This window comes from Dipteris shenzhenensis, chromosome 1, assembly GCF_047967505.1.
Source record: "Dipteris shenzhenensis isolate YYH24624 ecotype China chromosome 1, Dip_SZ_1.0, whole genome shotgun sequence".
NCBI lineage: Eukaryota > Viridiplantae > Streptophyta > Polypodiopsida > Gleicheniales > Dipteridaceae > Dipteris > Dipteris shenzhenensis.
This window is the reverse complement of record NC_141596.1, coordinates 13,704,092-13,724,401: the sequence shown is the minus strand read 5'-3', so window position 1 is coordinate 13,724,401 and position 20,310 is coordinate 13,704,092. Positions and strand designations below refer to the sequence as shown.

Here is a 20,310-nt window from a genome sequence, read left to right as displayed (position 1 = left end):
TTGTCCTCTTGCCCATACCTCTTGCCCTTTAGAATTCATCAAGGCCATCCCCTCGGCTCCTTGTTGGCGTGAAGGACTAAAGCCCCATAAAAATACAAAACAAAAGTTGCTGGTGGTGTCTCCCTTTCATCCTTAATGTCCTCCTTAAATTTATTTTCTTCTACTAGATCCTCCCGTCCTGTGAGCAAATCTGCCATAGTGGACCTAGTGGTAATTTTTAGTGACAAAAGAGAAAGAGAACTCCTGAAGCTCTAACAACCATTTTGTAAATCTTCCCCCAGGATTAGGCTTGTGAACTAGATATGCTAATACAAACTGATAGGTAAGGAAGAAAAAGGATCGAGGCAATAAATAGAAGCAAAACTTCATGTTTGAAAACACCAAAGAAAGAGCTTGTTGCTCCATTTCTTCATATCTTGTTTCCACCTTTGTAAGCTATTGGCTAGCATAATAGATGGGTTTCATTCTACCTACCTCTCCTTTTTGTAGCAATACAACACCAACTGAATGCAAAGATACACTTGGATTTACATAAAAGTCTTAGGACCAATCAGGGGGCTTTAATATTGGGCCCTTACTCATGGCCTCCTTAAGTTGCTGAAAAGACTCCTATTGCCAGGGTTCAAGTAGTTACGTAATCACGGGCCTTTTTTACATTAATAACATGTGTTAATAACAGCTTCACATCATCATGTTATTAAGAGCAAGTCAATGTTAGTGACCTGATAACCTGCAAAAACCTCGACAGGATTTGGCAAAATCTCGCTGGGGCCTGTTGGGAAATATGCTTTTCCCGTCGAGATAATCAAAAAGCCCAGCGGGCTATTTATTCTATATGGCAGGCCTGCGGTAGGCTCCCTCACATTCATCTCCCTACAACCTACTTGTGCTACAACCTTCAACCTTCATGTAAAATTTAAACCTTAATCATTATGTTATTTTGAATCTTATTTTCATTACATGGTATGCATCTCCCACGTTCTTCCAGAACAAGTCCTTCTCAACTAATTTTTTCATCTCAGCACTCTTATTTCATACGCTCTCTTTTTGAACCTCTTCCCATGTTCTATAGAGGGTGCATGAGAATGTCTCTTTAATAGGATCTTTGTTTTTCAACAAAGCCTCAAGAACATAAAAGTGCGTAGCAAATCTTGTTTCTACCAGTAGCTTTAACATTGAATTCATATGTGGTCGAAAGATGTCAAGGTCTCATTGTCTATTAAGCACAAATTTTGCTATTTTTCGAGCATGTTCGATAGGCTTCTTGAACCACTGTGTATAATCACTCTTGTGCCAATCCCACAGAACCAAATTCAAGCTGTGGGTATTGCAACTAGTTGCATATATACGTGGTCCTATGCTTGCATCTCGACATTTTTTTGCATTGTCCATCACCACTTGTACCATAAATACTGCTCCCACACTATTAATAACATCAACAATAACCTATGCTATGTTAGTGCCCGCCATCTTAATTTGACCAGAGCTATCAAAATCTCTTAAAAAGTGTTCGCCACAAGGTGAGACAACCATTACATTGATGAGAGGGTGACGTTGTACATTTGACCAACCGTCACTCACAATTGTACATCCTAAAAGATCAAGATTATTTAAGACTACTCGGTTGACTCTCTCTTTCACCTCTTCATAGCATTTGTCTAGCAAAGAATGCCTGGTATTGTGATAAGATGGAGGAGTGAAACCAGGACCCCGAATTCACCAATCTTCTTCCATGCATGTTTCCATGGTTGCTTGTCTACCATCCACAATGATGATCCTATGAATAATATTGCCTTTGCAAGTGCATACTATGCATCTTCCAACAAAGGCCCTCGAAAGCTTTCACGCAAGGATGTTTGCCTCATCACTGAAGAAGGTGTTTGAGATGAACTCAGATTTTTATTTTCATGCATCCTTTCAGTTACATGTATATTGGCCTATGAAACATTTGATTCGATCTCTATTTCAAGATCTATTCTATCTAAATCAATGTGCATCCCACTGGCCACATTGATCACATGATGTGTTTGTGCATGCAAAAGCATTGCCAAGCCTTGTTCCTCGATGATGCCCTTTCTTCTTTTCTTCCTTAGCTATTTCTTCCCTAAGCCTTGTAGCCAGTCTCTGCCTAGATAGGTGCATTTTCCTATTGACTTGAGATTACTGCCAAAGAAGTGATCTACCACTCTTTTGTACTTTATAGTATTTGCACACCCAGTCATAATATTTGCCATTTAAGTTATTGACAAATTGCCACTCAACACCGGGCAACTTTTTGCTTTGTGTTTTTTGACTAGGATTAGACTCCGTAAGTGTTGCTTGTGGTCTAGAGCCTTGTGAACGAGCATGGCTGACTTGCACTAAACTAGGATCTGTACCATCTTCCATTGATTCCTTTGTTCTAGTATAAGGCCTAATTATCACAAATCCCTCACGAGAGTAAATAACTTCTAACTTGTAATAATGACTAAGGATTCTACATCTTTTACATCAACCTTTATCACATAATTTTCCATGAACACATTTAAGCAATTAACTCATATTTCATAGAGTTTACAATATGAACATGCAACAATGAAATACTAAACTAACATTTTACAAAACCAATAGGCAATAGCACTTACATATACTCTAAATATTAAAACACTACAAAGTTAAAAAAACATAAGATTTTGCATACCTGAGACCTCGTAGCAGTCAATAATCTTCTCTCTGGAGTTACCAATGTATAATTTGAAAGCCTCTCTATTGTCTTCACATGTGGTCCTATATAAAAACTATCATTGAAAAATACATGCACACAGGCTACAACACAAACTTAACAATACAAGATACACATGATTCAAAAATAATAACACAATAGTGAGCTTTTCTTTAGGACATATACTACCCAGAATAGGACACAATGCCCAAAAGTCAACCACACAACAAAACACAAATACAACTAAGATGAATGGCCTCCTCAAGGATTAGTTTTGCCCAACTCACTATAGGACAACTAACCCAAGATCCACTGCATAATACCTATGTCATAAACATCACACGAGGACCACTACTGCCCAATGATAGGACTAGTAGCCCACAATACACAACAAATAACATACAATCACAAGCAACACGTGAGGATAGATATTAGGAATACTCTTGCCCAAAGGACAAATGGCCCAAATACCTAAACACAAACTCTACAATTAACAAACTGAGTGTTGAAGGTCCTTGCAATGATACGTATCATGGACTGTTGCCCTTGCCCAACAAAGGACAAATAGCCCAATCCGCACAACAAGACAGGTCTCATCAACACTCTAAAGAAATGTCTGTATCAGGGACCAACATAGCCCAAGAGTAGGAAAAATGGCCCAATCAACAAATCATTTTAGAGCTTAGTTCTAAGAATAGTGAACAACCAAGCCTTAGCAAGGGTGTACTGTCCAAGGAGCTATCTCTACATGCTTCTCCAAATCTAGGGACATTTATATTATGTATTAAGGAAGCCCATCGAGATTTAATCATCTCTCGACGGGGCCCTCCAGGCTATTGCAATAGCCCAGTGGGATAATTAAATAGCTGGTCTATCGGTTGATTGATTACGATAATACACACATTATTAACGTGAGTTTACAATGTAAGTATGCAATGTTAATAACATTTTCACATTTATGATATTATGTTAACATAATCTCTGCTTGTTGCTCCACACCCCATTGGAAAGAAATTCCTTTTCTCTATGAAATCGTCACAAAAGCATTTATAATACTTGCTCTTTCCTACAGTTCTACGTGAACACCAGTCACACTGCTAGGATTTGGCAATGACACGATTGCTTGAACCTTGTCAGGATCCATTTGCAAGCCTTCTTTAGACATAATATGCCCCAATAAAACTACTTTTGTTTGATCCAAATGACACTTGCTAGGATTTAGACACCCTTTTGCTTCATCAATCTTGGCTAAGGCCATCTTTAACTTCTCCATATAGTCTATGCACCAAGAATAAATGTAAAAATCATCCAAAAACACCCTTATGAAGTTTCCCAAGTTAGGATCAAGTGCTTAACTCTCATGAACCTTTAAAATGTAGCTGGTGCATTGGTCAACCCAAAAGGCATCACTCTATAAGCAAATACTCCACAAGGTGTGACAAATGATGTCTTCTTTTGATCTTCCTCCCTAATGTGAATTTGAAAGTACCTAGAATACCCATCACATACAGAATACATCTCATGCCCTGCTACTTGGTCTAGTATTTTGTCTTGGAATGCCAAAGGAAAATGATCCCTCTTACTGCATGCATTCAAAGGATGAAAGTCCACACAAACCTGCTACTTATTTCCTTTCTTCGGTGCGACAACTACATGAGATATCCATTCTGAATCATCAACAAGAAAGATGAATCCAGCCTCAAGTAGTTGTGTTACTTCTTTCTTTAGTGCCTCAGCTTGGATCACCCCGCCTTAAGTGTTGCACAAATGGCTTGTTTTCTAGCTTCATCTCAATCTTGTTCTCCATAAGAGAGATTGGTCGAAACCTGTGAATAGCTTGTTGCAAAGAGATATGGGAAATCATCTAACATATCTAAGTATTGGAGCTTCTCACTACCTAATAGAGAATCACCAAGAAGCTCTTCATTGCATTGTTGTCATTTAGTGTGCTCCACATCCTCCACGTGAAGTGTCTTTGCAAGATCTTCTTGTACCACTACCTTGTTCCCTCCTAACTCATCCCGATTAGCACCAAGACAAAGACCAAAGGCCACTCCTTCCACCTCACCCTCTGAGCTGGACTCCTCAGAGCTACACCCTGTCTCTTCTTCTTCATCGATTAAGTCAGATCTTGAACTCTCTGATGTTGAAGACTCCTCCTTGACAACTTCCTTTTTGCAACTTCTGATGTTGTAGTGCACCTTCTTATCATTTTTCTACAAAATCAATTCTCCAGTATCCCACTTTTGAACAAATTTCAACTTGTGTAGCCAAGGCCTTCCCAAAATCAATGGATAGGCATGTGCATCTAGCTTGGTAGGGATCACCTGAGAAAGTAGTCATCGCAAAAATTCCACATACATCCACTTCTACTTCACAACTCCCAAGGTATTTACCCTAGTGTTGTCAGCCAATTTGATGAGATAAGGAGAGGTAGTACTATATTATTTTAAATCAGCTCTATCATGGTCTTCTCACTCATGACATTAATCGATGCACCTCCATCAATGTAAACATTATAAATCACTTGACCATCAATGACCATATCAACCATAGGTACATCATTACCAACATCTATATCTACCTTTTAAACAACAAGAATGACACTTTTCTTTTTTTTTCTTCTTTGACACCCTTGTGCTTGCTAGCTTTCCCCATTCTTTCTGTAGTTTTGGAGACAAAGCAAGTAATTGACCAAAGGTGATATGAGCTTCCTTTTCTTTAAGGTCAAACAACAAGTCATAGCTTCCAATGCCTTTTCCTAAAGGAAAGTCTAACTGGCTAATTCTCCTTCTAGATGCCTTCTTTTTCTTACTAAGGTGTTCCTCTTCCTGATCTTCCTCATCTACTTCTTCCTTGCTTTCTTCTTCTTCTTTTGCTTTACCACACCCCATTTAGCCATCATTACCTCTCTTTCCTCATCCCCTGAAGAAGCTTCTATCAAGGATACTTGTTTTTCTTCTTTCTTTCTCAATCTAGGACACTCAAGGCGATAGTGACCTTTTTCATTACATCCATAGCAAGTGACCCCACTCTTATCTCAAGGCCTATCCTCACTCTTGGGTGCTCTAGGTTATCGTGCATTAACCAAATGCAATTTCGAATCAACAAACTCTACCGTCAATTGGGAGATATTGTGGTCTAACTCAGAGGACTTTGGTACCTGATGAGTGCCCATTACCTCCACCTTAGAAGTTGAAGCTGTTGAAGACACAAAAGAGGATTCGATTTCTATGAAGCGTCTTTCTTGGTCACAATGTGAAGCGCCTCCACGTATGTCATTGGATCTTTCCTCGTCACTTATGAGCGAAGACGAGGCTACATTCCATCACAAATTTTCTCATCTCTAAGTGCTTCATCCTCCCTGAGAGACTTTGAGGAGCTAATGATGCAAATGTCATAGCTTGCAAAGTTGCCCTTTCAAGCTTCATGTCGAATTGCCAATGCAAAGACCATCTCACCCTCTCCTTGATATAACCGGCCCAATTGCAACATCAAAGCATTTTGTGACTTCATTGCCCCAAATCTCTGCATCATTGCAGCCACAAGTTAGTCCGAGTCCTCCTTGGTAGAGTCTACTGGCAAGGCCTCATGCTAACTTAAGGCTACACCTTCAAGAAAATTGGGCAAAATCTCCACTCGATCCTTGATGGACCATCCCAAAAGCTGGCAGCCTCGAACAAATTCCCAAAGATAAGACTCTGGATCTTCCCCTTGGGTCCCTCAAAACACTAGAATCTTCACGATGATGAAACACGAAAAGGAAACACCAAGATCCAAACAATATCCCAAGCAAGATCCAAACAATCTCCCACAGAGTGCCTTAGTATACCAAGACCAACTTATTATGTGTAACCACTTGCTGAAAACCCTCCACAATGTGATCCTCAACCAAATCTTCAAAAATAAGTCATCAAGCAACACCGTGAAACCATTATGTATAGATGCATTCAAGAATCACCCTTCTCACAATTGGAAGTGCCCATAACAGCTTCAAGATATTGTACTCTTCATCATTTGCATAGCAAAAGAAGTTGAAAGCATTGAGAACCACCACTCCACTATTATAGTCAAAAACCACCCATAGACTCAACTCTTCTTCACACCAAGCTGACAGTGCATGAATTAATCCACAACCTATCATTTTGCCTAACAGCATTGTCAATTTACCAACATATTCAAGAGTGCAAACATAAAGGATATGATCATGATGACCGTGTGAATAGCTTGAGCATCACCTTCACAATCTTCTAGTTCTCTTTAATGGGTTACAATCCCTTCTAATGGAGTTCTTCCAGGCATCCTCTTTATCACATCAGAAACACATGCCTATACTAGGCATAACATGTAATCCACTACACCCGAGACCATTTAGTATGGTGGGATGAATCTGTACCCAACGTCTCCACCAAAATATGTGACATGAAGTTGGGGGTAATAAACTTCACGCACCTCTTCGCTTCTTGCTACTTTCAAACTGAGTGACAGAGATTTTTATATCACTGAAAAAAGGGAAATAAAACAAATCTTTCATGCCAAGAGACCATACCATACTTTCATCCCTTAGATGATAATGAATATGGTAACAGCCCGTGATGGTGTCCTCTAGCATAGGGAGAAGGAAAGGATCAGTGGAGGCCATGATCCAGCAGCAGCAAGCCGGTCTGCGCCAAAGAGAAGAGTCATACGTTGTTGAAAGAAGATCTTGTGACTCAACATGACATGAAATGATATATATCTAGGAGTTTGAAGGGGCTGGTTGGGTTGGATGGGTAGGTTCCAGGGAAACATTGCACCTCCTTCATAGATACCTCTACAACTAGCTCAAAGCACTCTGCAAACTTTTATTAGACACAGAGGCCTATAACTTTTAGTAGAGACATGACATCAAAGATTAAAATGCATGTAGAGATGCATCTAGAATGGTCTTCGCACTAATATAAGTTTCATAAGAAATAGAGAAGCAGTCGAAAAGATATGGACAGTTAAGGGGACGGCAGTAAAAACTGTCCCAAACACAAACTATCCAACACAGAGTCTCATAACTTTTTTGTTCTATATCACATATAAGATCTAATTAACCAACGAGATGCTCCTTAAAGAGAGATTCTTGTTGATATAAGTTTCATGAAAATCGGACCACTAAGCAAAAAAGTATGAGCAAAACACTAACAAGGGGTCAAACAGTCATGAAAAACACACGCCCCTTCTACTGGTGCCGACTTGGGAGAATAGTCCCTCCATGCTTAGACTTTATCAATGATCCAAAACCCATAACGGTCTCCTAGGATAGAGGAAAGGATGCCCTTCGTGGCTCGGGAAACCTGTGGACCATGTGCACACAATGAGGGGCCGAGTAAGAAGCACTTTAAAGACTTTTAAAGGAAGAAGAGAACAATGGAAAGAGAGAAGACTGAAGAGAAGTAATCTAAGGTGACCTTCATTTCCAATAGAGTGAGACTCCACTCAAATGCAACTCAAAATACTACAAAGTCAAGGGAGAAGAAGATGCTTCATACATACAAGAGGGAGCAAGACCTCCAAGACTACTCATAGAGAGAGGATGAACTAGAGAGATATGGACTCAAGAGTCTACGTAAGAGGATATCTACAAGAGGGAGAGAGAAGGCTCCTAGAAGAGGCTTGAAGATACTAGAGCTACAACAGTATGAGGCTAAATGATGGAACAGATGTTGAACAAGGGAGAGAAGGGCTCCTTTTATAGAGATTTTGTCACCCTCCTTTACCCATTTACAGTTGTTGTCTTTAGATTCCTTTCCCCATCAATCACATAAGCCTGTATGTCACCTTCCATGTCATTTTTGGCTACTCTTGACATGTGTCCCATCAAAAGATGCTCAAGACTCTTAAAATATTGAAAAAGTCAAGAGTCTCCCTATATGGAGCCCATAGGGATGCTCTCTTTTCCAAATGTCCACATCCTCCTTATTCTACATAGGAATTCTAGATGGATTTCTCAATTCCTCTTGACTCCACATTCCCCCACATGCCTTCCACATACTTGGCATGTGATATCTCTTACATTATTGGAACACATGGACATAAGACCCACTCTTTATATGACTCACTCTACATATTTTCTAAAATCCCCATAATATCCCATACACAAATAACTCTTACCCCATACCAAGGTATTTATCATTACATGGTATTTATAGTGATCCATTCCACTCCTCGTCTCAATCGCATACAATATCTTAGAAAATAGAAATAAGTGAGAGCGACTAGGCTATCACTTGATACTCACACTCTTGTCAAACATAGAGAAAAGCAATACAATGCAAAATAAAAGATATCTATGTTGGCGTCACACCACCATGTAGAAGTCCCATAGTTTGAATTCCAAATTTTCAATCCGTTTTGGTTTTCAACAAATCAAAAAAAGTTATGGAGCGTGCCCTAAAATGGGTGTGCATCACTTTAGCACAACATCTAAGGCCCGTTAATCCATGCCTAATGTTCTCATTTGGGTGTGTCCTTGGGTTGAAGCTCACGTAGTGTACTTTTGAATGATTACTTGGTTGCGTGTATTTACAGAACAAAATTTTGACGTTATTGAATAAATTGCTATTTCCTATAGTCTTCAGGATGCATGCTTCACATGTAACATAACACTTGTAATGATTTAATCGTCTCATTAAAAATCCTTATTCCATAATTTTTTGGTCTTATGTTCAAGTTGTAATGTGTACTACAACTTGAAGAAAAATTTTGCCGAATTCTGTTGAGCAATGCATACTTTATGTGGGTAATGCAAGATACCTATATGCGGAGAATTCCCTGAACCTCACTAAAAATGGCTACACCCAAGCAAACAATGACCCCAAAACATTCATTCACATACTATTGGAAGAATAAAAAATATTCATTTAAAAGAAAGTGTAAGAATGTGTATACTTAAGAGTTCATACACATAAAAGTAAAAGAATACATATATATTCTTTCAATAACAAGTGTAAGAACTCAAATTCATGGAGTGCAAATTGCAAAAATCCATTCACATTCATTTGAAAGAATAAATATATTCATTCAAGAGTAAGTGAAAGAATGTAACTTTATCAGATGAAGAATACAAATTACAAAACACTCTTTCACATACTATTGAAAGAATAAAAAATGTTCGTTCAAAAGCAAGTGTAAGAATGTGAATACTTAAAAGTTCATGCACATAAAATCGAAAGAATACATATATATTCTTTCAATAATAAGTGTAAGAACTTATAACTTAAGATTATAAATTAATCATGTATGCAAGAATAAAGCTATTTCACCAACATTAAAAATAAATAAATCATAAACCAAAATAAAGAATGGTTTTAGAGATTTTAGAAACACATATACATGAGATCCAAAGAAGGTTTCTTCACAAGTAAATGACCCTAGCTTGCCACATGTTTTAAATCCCATGAAAGTAGTCGATGCAAAATGGATGCTCTTAAAGAAAAGAAATGCATTGCGTTGGTACAGATCTAAATGCTCTACCAATGCACAATCAAATTAACATCATAAAACTTAATCACTTAATTGTGAAAACTCAAAAGGTATTAATTGGCTAGATGCAATAATAAATAGGTGAGCAAAGGTGAGGGATTGAGGGAGGAAATCGCCGTGCTACATGGAGAGGGTAGGGGAGGGAGAGGTGGAGTAAAGGTGATAGTGGGAATGGAGTCAAGGTGAGGGGGCAAGCCTAGAAGAAGAGGGGATGGCAAGGTGCAACGAGGGTGGGGGGACATAGAGCAGCCGCACGAGGAGGTGAGAGGTTAAGGGAGCTTGAGCATTGCACAAAGAGAGCGGGTGAGGGAGTAGCCACATGAGGAGGTGAGGGATTGAGGGAGCTGGCACAAAGAGAGGGTGAGCAAGTAGTAGCCATGAGAAGAGGGGAGGTGACGGGATGAGGGAGCAACCATGGAGAGAGTGGAGGTGAGTGGATTGAGGGAGTAGTTGCAAGGAGAGGTGCAACATTCAAGGTGAGGGGGGTTGAAAGAGCAACTATTGCAAGGTGGCTATGACGGTCATGAAGGGGCGACGGTCATGAAGGGGTAGAGACTAGAGGTAAGGTAGGGGGACTCTGAAGCTATGAGAGAGAGTAGAGACGAGGGGTTGACAAGGTTGCTAGAAAGAGAGGAGAGAAAGTAGAGAGGGGGACAAAGGATGTAACATTATGCCAAGGGCTTAATGAACCTCTCTCTCTCTCTCTAAAGTTTTTGGACTTTCCCTTTGTGGTTCTCTCTCTCTCTCTCTCTCTCTCTCTCTCTCTCTCTCTCTCACTCTCTCTCTCTCTCTCTCTCTCTCTCTCTCTCTCTCTCTCACACACACACACACACACAACCTTTTTTGGACTTGCAGTTTGTGATTGTCTTTGCCCTCATTTTGGCTTTATTGGCAGTTGGTCATTTGGACTTTCCCTTTGTGGCTCTCTCTCTCTCTCTCTCTCTCTCTCTCTCTCTCTCTCTCACACAGACACACACACACACAACCTTTTTTGGACTTGCCGTTTGTGATTGTCTTTGCCCTCATTTTGGCTTTATTGGCAGTTGGTCATTTGATTGAATCATCCCCTCAATGCGTTAAAACAATTTTTGTGCAAGTTTTTCTTTAATTTCAAGGAATAACATTTTAGGTTTTAATATGGATCTCAATATTTGAATTCTTTTTAGGATTCTTTGAATTAGAACATATTTAGCCTAGTATTGCTTTTAGTTGGAAAATAGATTTTATGCATATTTAAAAGGAAAAGCTAAAAATAAAATGTGCACGTATGTTGCATAATCAAGGCCATGTGTATACACATATAAACACATCAATATTTACTTCTATTTTCTTATTAGGAACAAGTTGCCAAGTGGAAGCCAAAGGGGGAGGTAAGGGGAGATGGATCATGTTACTCCATGCGCATGCACGTATTTGTAAATGTACATGAAAAAGAGAAAGGTGGGGGGGGGGATCTCCTATGTATGATAGTCCACATGTGTATGCATGCAAGGAAGACACTAAAGGGAGAGAGTGCACAGGGATGTGTGATGGAGAGAGAAATATTATATATGCATTGAGAGAGAGAGAGAGAGAGAGAGAGAGAGAGTGTGCATGGGGAATAGAGGGTTGTTTTTTGTGACATCGCATGGCCACTCATCTAGCTGAATCGTTGAGTAAACTAAGCACAGAGCCAAGGGGTGCATATGGGGAGGAGGTCTTGAAACATGAAATTGTATTTCTCGCAGTTAATGATATTTTAGGATTCCACCCTTGAGACCCAATGGAGTGAGTGTCTAACCCATCGTAAACGGGTCATGTTACTCGTTTAGATCAAAGACCAAATCAATTTAGACTCAAATGATGTTAGATCCGTCGTCGCGCAACTATATAAACATTTCATGACAATCTCAAGCTATGTTTTCTTGGCCATTCTACAGAATAAATATCTATTACTGTGAACGTGGACAAGTTGATTTGATCATACTTTATGAGCTTGGCCTCCTAAAATCTTGTGGAAAGGAAGCACGAGCAACTCTCCACCAACACGTAACACCAATATATATATATATATATACATATATATATAAACTCAATATGTGGTAGTGTAGTTTCCTAATTGCCAACATGATTTGAGGCACCGATAACTATGTGTAGCTTTTTTTAATAATCATCTAAGCTTATTTAGACTTTGATGTATTGCATTTGACCTATGTTCTTCTCATATGACTATCCCATGAGATTGAAATTCAATGGGATGGATGCATATGAGCATATTAACTTATTCAATTGTATTATTTATGTATTTCTTTTAACAATTGCTAAGAATTGGCCTTCACATCAATGGTAATATAAATGACCTTGAAATTTTTAGGATGAATTTTGTCCTAATAGACCTTGCATACATGATGTCCCATGTTGATGATTGCTTTGTTTTATTTTCAATCATTGGTCACTATTCAACCAAAATACAATCATTGTGTTGTCCCATTTTCATTTTCTATTGTTGTAAAAGTTGAAAAAATAACAGACGTAAAATTTATCTTAACATCTTCTATATCTATATTTACTTATTTTGGAGGTGCCACATGGCACTCAAATGGCTATGCCATGTGGCACCTTAGAAATGCACTCTCTATCGAGGCGCTCCCATAGTCATGCCTCCCCTTGGGATGCTCCCACTGCGGTGCCACCCCTTCACCGGTTTGACGAAGATGCAAAGATGCATAAACCCGTTAGGAAAGAAATGTGGACTTTGAGTGCCAAACAACTTCTCTTAGAAATGCATTCCTGAGCAACCCTTGATTGTGTCCTCAAGACCCACAAGGTTGAGGGTGAGGTCCTCAATGCTTACCGAGTACCTCCCTCACTCAATTTTGCCATCCAAGTCACTGGTGTCCTTTCAACAAGAGGATGCAGATCAAAATGAAGAATTAGCTTTGCTGCCTGAGCTCAACAATGAGATAGCTCTTATATATGTAATCCCTTCAAGTCTTAGATCAACTGCAGGTCTATGATCAGCTCATGTGGAAGTATTTCTTTCTTATCGTATGGTCTCTCTCTCTCTCTCTCTCTCACACACACACACACGAAAACAAACACTTTGTATGTGTGAGTATGTGAGGAAAATAGGGCAGATATGTATAGCCGAACCTCCTTGAATTAAATCTTCAAGTTTTCATGATCCGATATCTATGAGCATTGACCTTCGTGAGAGACCCTCGGCTCCAACTGTTGCATGAGCAATCCATATAATAGAGAAACGTATCTCGAACATTAGAATCCCAAGGAAGATATAAAGATCTCCATATCAAGCCTAACAAGTAGGGGCAGTATCTGAGATACATTTCACTGCCTTAATGGACACCTGTCACCTTAATGGAGAGCTGTCTAGATACTGAATTGAGCGGGTCTCTAACCAAGTCATAGACGAGTGACGCTACTCGTACATGTAATCCCTAACATTAATGTTAATAACATTTCTTGTTGAGCAAGGGGCAACCTTATTTGCTTATGTACATGTAATCCCTTGAAATCTTAGATCAACTGCAGCTCTATGATCAGCTCATGTGGAAGTATTTCTTTCTTATCATATGGTCTCTCTCTCTCTCTCTCTCTCTCTCACACACACACACACACACACGCACGCACACACACACACACACACACAAAAACAAACACTCTGTATGCGTGAGTATGTGGGAGGAAAATAGGGCAGATATGTATAGCCGAATCTCCTTGAATTAAATCTTCAAGTTTTCATGATCCGATATCTATGAGCATTGACCTTCGTGAGAGGCCCTCGACTCCAACTGTTGCATGAGCTATCCATATAATAGAGAAACGTAACTCGAACATTAGAATACCAACAAGTAGGGGGCCTTCAAACAGGAGGGGCAGTATCTGAGTTACATTTCACTGCCTTAATGGACACCTGTCACCTTAATGGAGAGCTGTCTGGATACTGAATATTAGCAAAGAGTGTTGGCATAATCAGTACTGTAGTAGCTTATATACCTACAGCTTCTTTGATACAGCCCTCTTCCATGCCCTGGTGCAAGTCTTGATAGAAGCTCTCAGCCCCAAACCACTACTCAAGCCACTGCTGCTACCACTTTTTGCTTGCACTTTTGAAGCAGCATGTTTTCCTTGGCTGGCACCATCTTGGAGTGTTGAAGAAGCATGGAATAACAGATCAATCTCTTCATTTTTAGGTAGATCAGAGCCCTTTCTCATGTGCAAGACCCATCTACTGGTGGATGCAACTCGCATGCTACTGCTTCTTCGGACTTTCTCAGGACCAACTTGAGTGGCAGATGTGGAGGTGGAAGAATGTGTGGCAGCCATGTTGAAGTGTGGATTTTCAGTGGGTTTAGTTGGGTTTTCAGTGGACTTAGCCTTGGTCTTTATGTGAAAGTTGTCTTGCTCCTGCTGTTGATGATGATGAAGCTGTTGTTGAATATTCACATGCACAGGCTGAATAGCAGGCACCTCTTTCTCCCCAAAGCTTAAACAAGGTCCAATCTTCATCCTTCCACTTTTCCTCATCTTATCCTCTTCTCTCACTTCCCTCATTCTCTTCACAAAATCTCTTTCATTGGTGAACACCTCTCCCTCTCGAGCCCCGTCCCTTGGGGCCACCTGCAGCTTCCCCAGCCTCTCCACCACCTCACTTGCACTGGCCATCTCCATTGCCATGCCTCTTTCTTCTTCTTGTTCCTGGCTTTTAGCCATTACTCCTTTCTCACCCACTTGATATTCTTCCCCCCCATAGTCAGCCTTGTGACATTCAGCCTTCAACCTGCCTTCTTCCTGCATTGCCTCCTCTCCATCTTTCAACTCATCATTTGCACCATCTACTGTCTCCTTGCTAATCTTCAGCTTCTTTGGCTCGTGCCTCAAACTCATCATCCGGAACAGCCCAAACACTCCTCTCGATCTCTCCCCACCATTCCCTGCAGCACTGCCACTGTCTTCTTGCTTTTGGGCACCCACAACAAGGTCTCTACAGACAGTTGAGCGAGCCCTTTCAAGGCTCCCCTTCTGTGTATCCTTCTCCACAGCCATACATGCCCCAGTGTTGTTGAACAGAAGCCTCTGTAGCCACTTATCCACATTGGACTTTCCCATCCGCCTCAGCCTCTGTTCCTCGTTTTCCTCTTCACTTGCATCCACCATTGCTTCCTTTACTTTTCCTTGCATCTTGTGTATTTCTTGCAGAAGATCATCTAGCTGCTCTTCTTCTCCTACTTTCGGACGTCTGTCTTCGTCTTCCAAACTTAATTTCGCTTGCTGCACCTTGCATCTTTGCGAGACGTCCTCCCCTGTATTCTCGATTTTTTGCCGTTGATTTACGTATCCGGCAATCACCTCTAGCTCACCACTCGTGACCTTTCTCTTTAATGGGGATGCCTGCGTGCTTACTTGTCGCTCTTCTGTAGCTTTCCGGTCTTCCTCGTCCGGAATCATCTCAATCTCCTTGATGCAACTGAGTGGTTGATTTAGCAGCTTTTCTGTGGCTTCTGAACCGCTCCTGGTTTGATTCTGAATGGCAACCTCGACAACGCACTTTTCGTCGATCAAAGTAATGGTATGGCCAACTTGCTGAGGGCAGAGAGAATCATCTATCGCTATGATTTTGTTGGTTACTCCTTGCTCCGTACGGTTCCCGCCAATGTCCAAGCATCCTTCCTCAATGAGCCGCTTGCACACATATTCCGCAAGATTTGACTCAGCGAGAATCTCTAGTGCCTCTCTCTCTTTGGAATGTTTCACGACGTCTAGCTCAGCCTTCTCACAAGTAACTTTCTGAGACTGAAGCCTAGCTAGCAGGGCATTGCAAGCAGTTTGATTAAGCCTGGCCTGCTCCTTAAACACAAAGCTTCTGCACACACGTCAATGAAGGTCAACAACTCGATTGTTTGGTTATTCGGTACCTGGGAAAAATGCCCAACCTTCTAGCTATGGAGCAAGGTAGACACTTACTGATGCATGGTATCTCTTATGATCCTTTCGAGGCACTGACGATATTGCGACTGTGTTTCTGACCAGCGCCTTTGCTTTTCCACGCGTTTCTTCTGTTTTGTTAGATTGCTTTCAAGTTCGTCTAGCGCTGCTTTCTCCCTCTCGTTTTGCTGTTTAATAATCATCAATTCTTTTTCCATACGAGCAATTTGCTCTTCTTTCTGCTGCCTCTCTAGCGCATGTTGCTTACCTATGTCTGTTTCCATTTGAATTGCTGAGGCAACAGCTGATTGTCTGATAGTGATACCGTTTTTGTCCCCGTTAGCCTCAAAGTGTTCTTGGATCGACTGGTGCTGCAAGAATGCATGTAAGCATGGGTGTAGCACATGAGAAAGGTCCACTTCTCCATCTTCGGCACATCTCTATATGGATGTTCTGTAAAGAATCCTCAAATAAACTTCGAGTGAGCTCTGCTTGAAAAAATCCAAGGTTAAGCTTTACCTTGTCTGAAGGAAATCGTTTCAGGACCGTGGGTTCGCACTTGTTATTGTCCCCCCAATTGACCGGCCTGTATTTCTGTAAAGCAATGAGCAAAGCTTCTTCTTCTTCTGCACGCCACTTCCTTCTAGAAGGAGTTCCTGATGATGATTTCAGGCAAAATAAGAGCGCACAATTACAATTTTGCTATATAGCATGAAGACAGATTTTTCTATCAAAGCTGGCAAAGAGAGCAGCCCATGCACTCGCCTTACCCGGTACAGACCCGCCAGACTTCGGGGTCCTTGCGCCACTCTTCAGCCCGTCCATCTGTTTCTCTATCCGAACCAATGCGGCAGCCGCGTATCCTACCTGTTTCGCCCTTTCTTGAAAATGCTGGGGCCATATATGTTTTTCAACGTCTAAGCTGCTGACAGGCTCGTTTCCGCCCTCAAGAAAGAGCAACGAAAATGCCCCTTGTCTGCGTCCAAGCAGCAACGCGTTAAGCTAGAATGATCCTGCATTCCAGTCAAGCATAAACGTTTGTGAACATTTAATCACCTGAAGTCAGCATTCTTGGATGCAAATATGGAGAGGAATTGATTGACGGAAATGCCGAGCTGTAGATCCCACCAAGGTACAAGAAACTCGAGCCTCTGGTTCTTTCTTCGAGCCACTTGCCATTGCACTACTCTAAGATTGCTGGCTATCGTTTTGCCGCCTCCTACAGAAAGCATGCCAGTTAGAGGGCTCTTCAAATTCAAATAAACGCATGCTTTGCGATGAAAAAGATATGCATCGTACTTGTAAGTGGAAACCAGTGATCAATTTCCCACGCAAGAGGAGACGACGGAACTGCACTCCAGTGGACGACATTCCCGTAGGGATCGACTCTAAACTGAGCGGGGTCAAATCCTGCAGTCCTGGATGTACACAGAATACAAGAAGATGAAATCGTACGTCAGTCCAATCTGCCGCCACCCGTTTTTCGTCCTCGTTTTCCTTGCGAACACAAAAGGCCACCTGAAGCCTCGGCGCTTCTGTCCACAATAGAACTGTACTCCTCTGCTAAAAAGTTGCAATTCCTAGAAGTTGGCATTCACTTCCGTACCCAAGGTGATCGAGTTGAGACCACAGGAAATCGGCATGACCGCTTGCGACAGAATTGTCGCTGTTCGCTTCGGCGATGATCGGAAATAGCTCTTCGAGCTCGTTCAGCTTTGAGACCTGCATGCGCAAACACCGCGATGATTGATTTACCTACAACGGGTAGACAAACTCACATGAAAGAAAGTATTCAATCACTTGTTCTTCTTCGATCAGCTCATCCCCGCGCATTGTTGGACGTCTAACTCTTCCAAAGAACAACGATACACAAGCATTCTATTTCTCTCTTGGTTAAGCCGCAGGACTCATTCCCGTTACGAATTTTCTACGTCTATCTCTACCAAGGCTATGAGTCCGTGCAAGGAGGGTCATCCAGCGGAAGGAGCAAAGAAGCGGCGCGGGGATTACGTCGTCGGGGGGGAGGGCATAGGGGAGGAAGCAGCGAGGAGGGCCGTCGGAGAAGGGGAGCGGGTGGTGCGAGGGCGGGGAATGGCGGCAGAGGTGGGCGAAGGCGGGGGGGAAGCCGAGGAGGGGGTCGACAGAGAGATGGGAGGGGGGGAAGGAGGAGGGGTGAAGCATGGTGGAGGGAGAGGAAATGGCAAAAGGGAAGGAGGGAGCAGAGGTCGAAGCAGGTGGGAGGGAGCAGGGGAAGGGGAAGGAGATGGAGCAGGGGAAGCGGAGCTATGAAGAAAACGATGGAGATGGAGTGAAGCTGCGTTAGGAAGGCGATGGCGATGGCGAAGGCGAAGCTTTGCCGGAAGCTTGGCTATGGCGACGGCGAAGCTCTGCCGGAAGCTTGGCTATGGCGATGGCCAACCTCTTAATAAAAACTGCGTCCTTTGAACAAGACGACCAAAGAGTACGTTAGCAGTGCTGGATTCGCCTTGATTCGCCGTGATTCTCAGAATCCCCACCGATTCCGCTAAGATTCTCCCGTCGCTTTAATGCCAGAATCTCCCACGATTCCTTCGTGATTCCGTCCTTCCCCTGCCCTAAAACCGCGCCCCTTGGGCTTCCCTGCCCAGTTTTGTAAAACCGCCCGTCACCCCAAAACCGCCCACACCCTGTCCCAAAACCGCCTCCCCTAAACTTGGCGCTTTTTTAAAACCCCCCCGCCGCACGGGCGTGGCCCCCGCTTCTTTATAATTTTCCGTAGTTGCCTATTTAATCTACCTCAAATAAATATTAAATCGCCGCCTTCTCCTTTAACGGATTCAGAATTTCAAAATCCGTTACATCATTGTTTTGTTTATCGGAATAATACATAAATTAAGTTTTCCCACCCAAAAGTCTCCATTCAAAATCCGTTACTCTTTATAAGCTTCTCCCCTAAGCCTAGAACATAAAATATACATTACTACAAATTAAGTATATATATTCTGCTATTAAACACCTTAAACGTGCGCATTCCATCATACCCCTCTCCCCTTTGCATTCATTCTTCCCCCCTTTTTTTAGAACTATTAGTTTCAACTTCTCAAACTTTTGAAATTCCAAGTTCCAACCCAACCCTTCCTAGTACAAGGCTCTAATGTGGCTCGAATCTCATGCAGGCTCAAATCTCATGCACTACTACTCATCGTGCCTCTCTGAGCACTTCTTTCCCCTCTTGTACTTATTGTCAAGTCTTTCATGTCAAGCTTGCTTTTTACACAAACTACAAAAACAGTCTTAGATTCTTTTACACAAACTACAAAAACATTCTTAGAGTCTTTTAACATGTCCTATATCCATGCACTCTTCTACATAAATATTTCTAAGACTTTGCATTGGTAGTTCAATAAAGACCCTTCCACCGTTTCTAGCTTAGGATGTCTATTGGTAAAGATTGACATTTATAGGCCCATTATGTTCACAAGGTTTAACCCAAGGACATGAATATTTAAGTCATATCAAATGCTTTGAGCATGCTCCTAAAAGATAGATTTTAGTAAACTCAAGATGTTTTGATAGTTCTCATCAATATTGCCACATTTTAATTTATAAATATTTATTATGCAATCAAATCGTTTGTGCACTATATATATTTTGTGGCATGATAAAGGCCTATTACTAATATTTATTAGAAACAATGGTGAAATCAACATGGATGAAGTCAAACTATTTGTATAGTACATATATCTTGTAGCAACACTATTACGTATTATGGCTAGTTACACATCTAGCTACAGACAAGCCCCTTTGTCCAAAAAGGACGAATTGGAGGAAAAGACAGGGGCTGGGGAGCATAGGAATGCTACACACCACTTAGGGGAAACATTGAACTGCCTTGTTCTCCCTGTTTTCTAGGCGGTTTCCCCGCTCAACTCCCCGTCCATCGTCTTTCAATCGATTGGTTGTGAAAGCGTCTTCAAGACCCGTTTGCGACTGTTAGATATCAATGCTCCACTCTCGTGTAACTACGCGGGAACCAGCTAACTCTACTTGTAAGCCGCCCCATATGAGGAGAAGGCATTTGAGTAGCTCGGTTATCCAGTAGGTCTTGGTTTGGACACCAGATGGGGGCCATGTGTGGCCTGATGGCTGGATGGCTTTAGATAGAGTTGGCACACCGCCAACTAGGCTACATG

At 41.6% G+C, this 20,310-nt stretch overlaps 1 protein-coding gene across 1 annotated transcript; it reads right to left on the bottom strand.

The window, feature by feature from the left end:
* Window positions 1-13,969: 13,969 nt before the first annotated feature.
* LOC147905419 (uncharacterized) lies at window positions 13,970-18,517 on the bottom strand. Its single transcript, XM_087379878.1, has 8 exons — window positions 18,149-18,517; window positions 17,745-17,860; window positions 17,438-17,556; window positions 17,195-17,357; window positions 16,909-17,114; window positions 16,658-16,794; window positions 16,178-16,509; window positions 13,970-16,076 (listed from the first exon to the last, which is right to left on the bottom strand). Exons 1-8 carry the CDS (start codon window positions 18,317-18,319, stop codon window positions 14,210-14,212), a joined length of 3,111 nt encoding a protein of 1,036 aa, XP_087236004.1. The 5' UTR covers window positions 18,320-18,517; the 3' UTR covers window positions 13,970-14,209.
* Window positions 18,518-20,310: the final 1,793 nt, after the last annotated feature.

Excerpts from the sequence above, each read along its gene's own strand:
- LOC147905419 (XM_087379878.1), bottom strand. The coding sequence starts at position 18,319 with ATGCTTCACCCCTCCTCCTTCCCCCCCTCCCATCTCTCTGTCGACCCC. Across the intron at positions 17,358-17,437 it reads TCACTGGTTTCCACTTACAA|GAGGCGGCAAAACGATAGCC; the intron begins GTACGATGCATA and ends TGCTTTCTGTAG. Across the intron at positions 16,510-16,657 it reads AACGATTTCCTTCAGACAAG|CACCAGTCGATCCAAGAACA; the intron begins GTAAAGCTTAAC and ends GCATTCTTGCAG.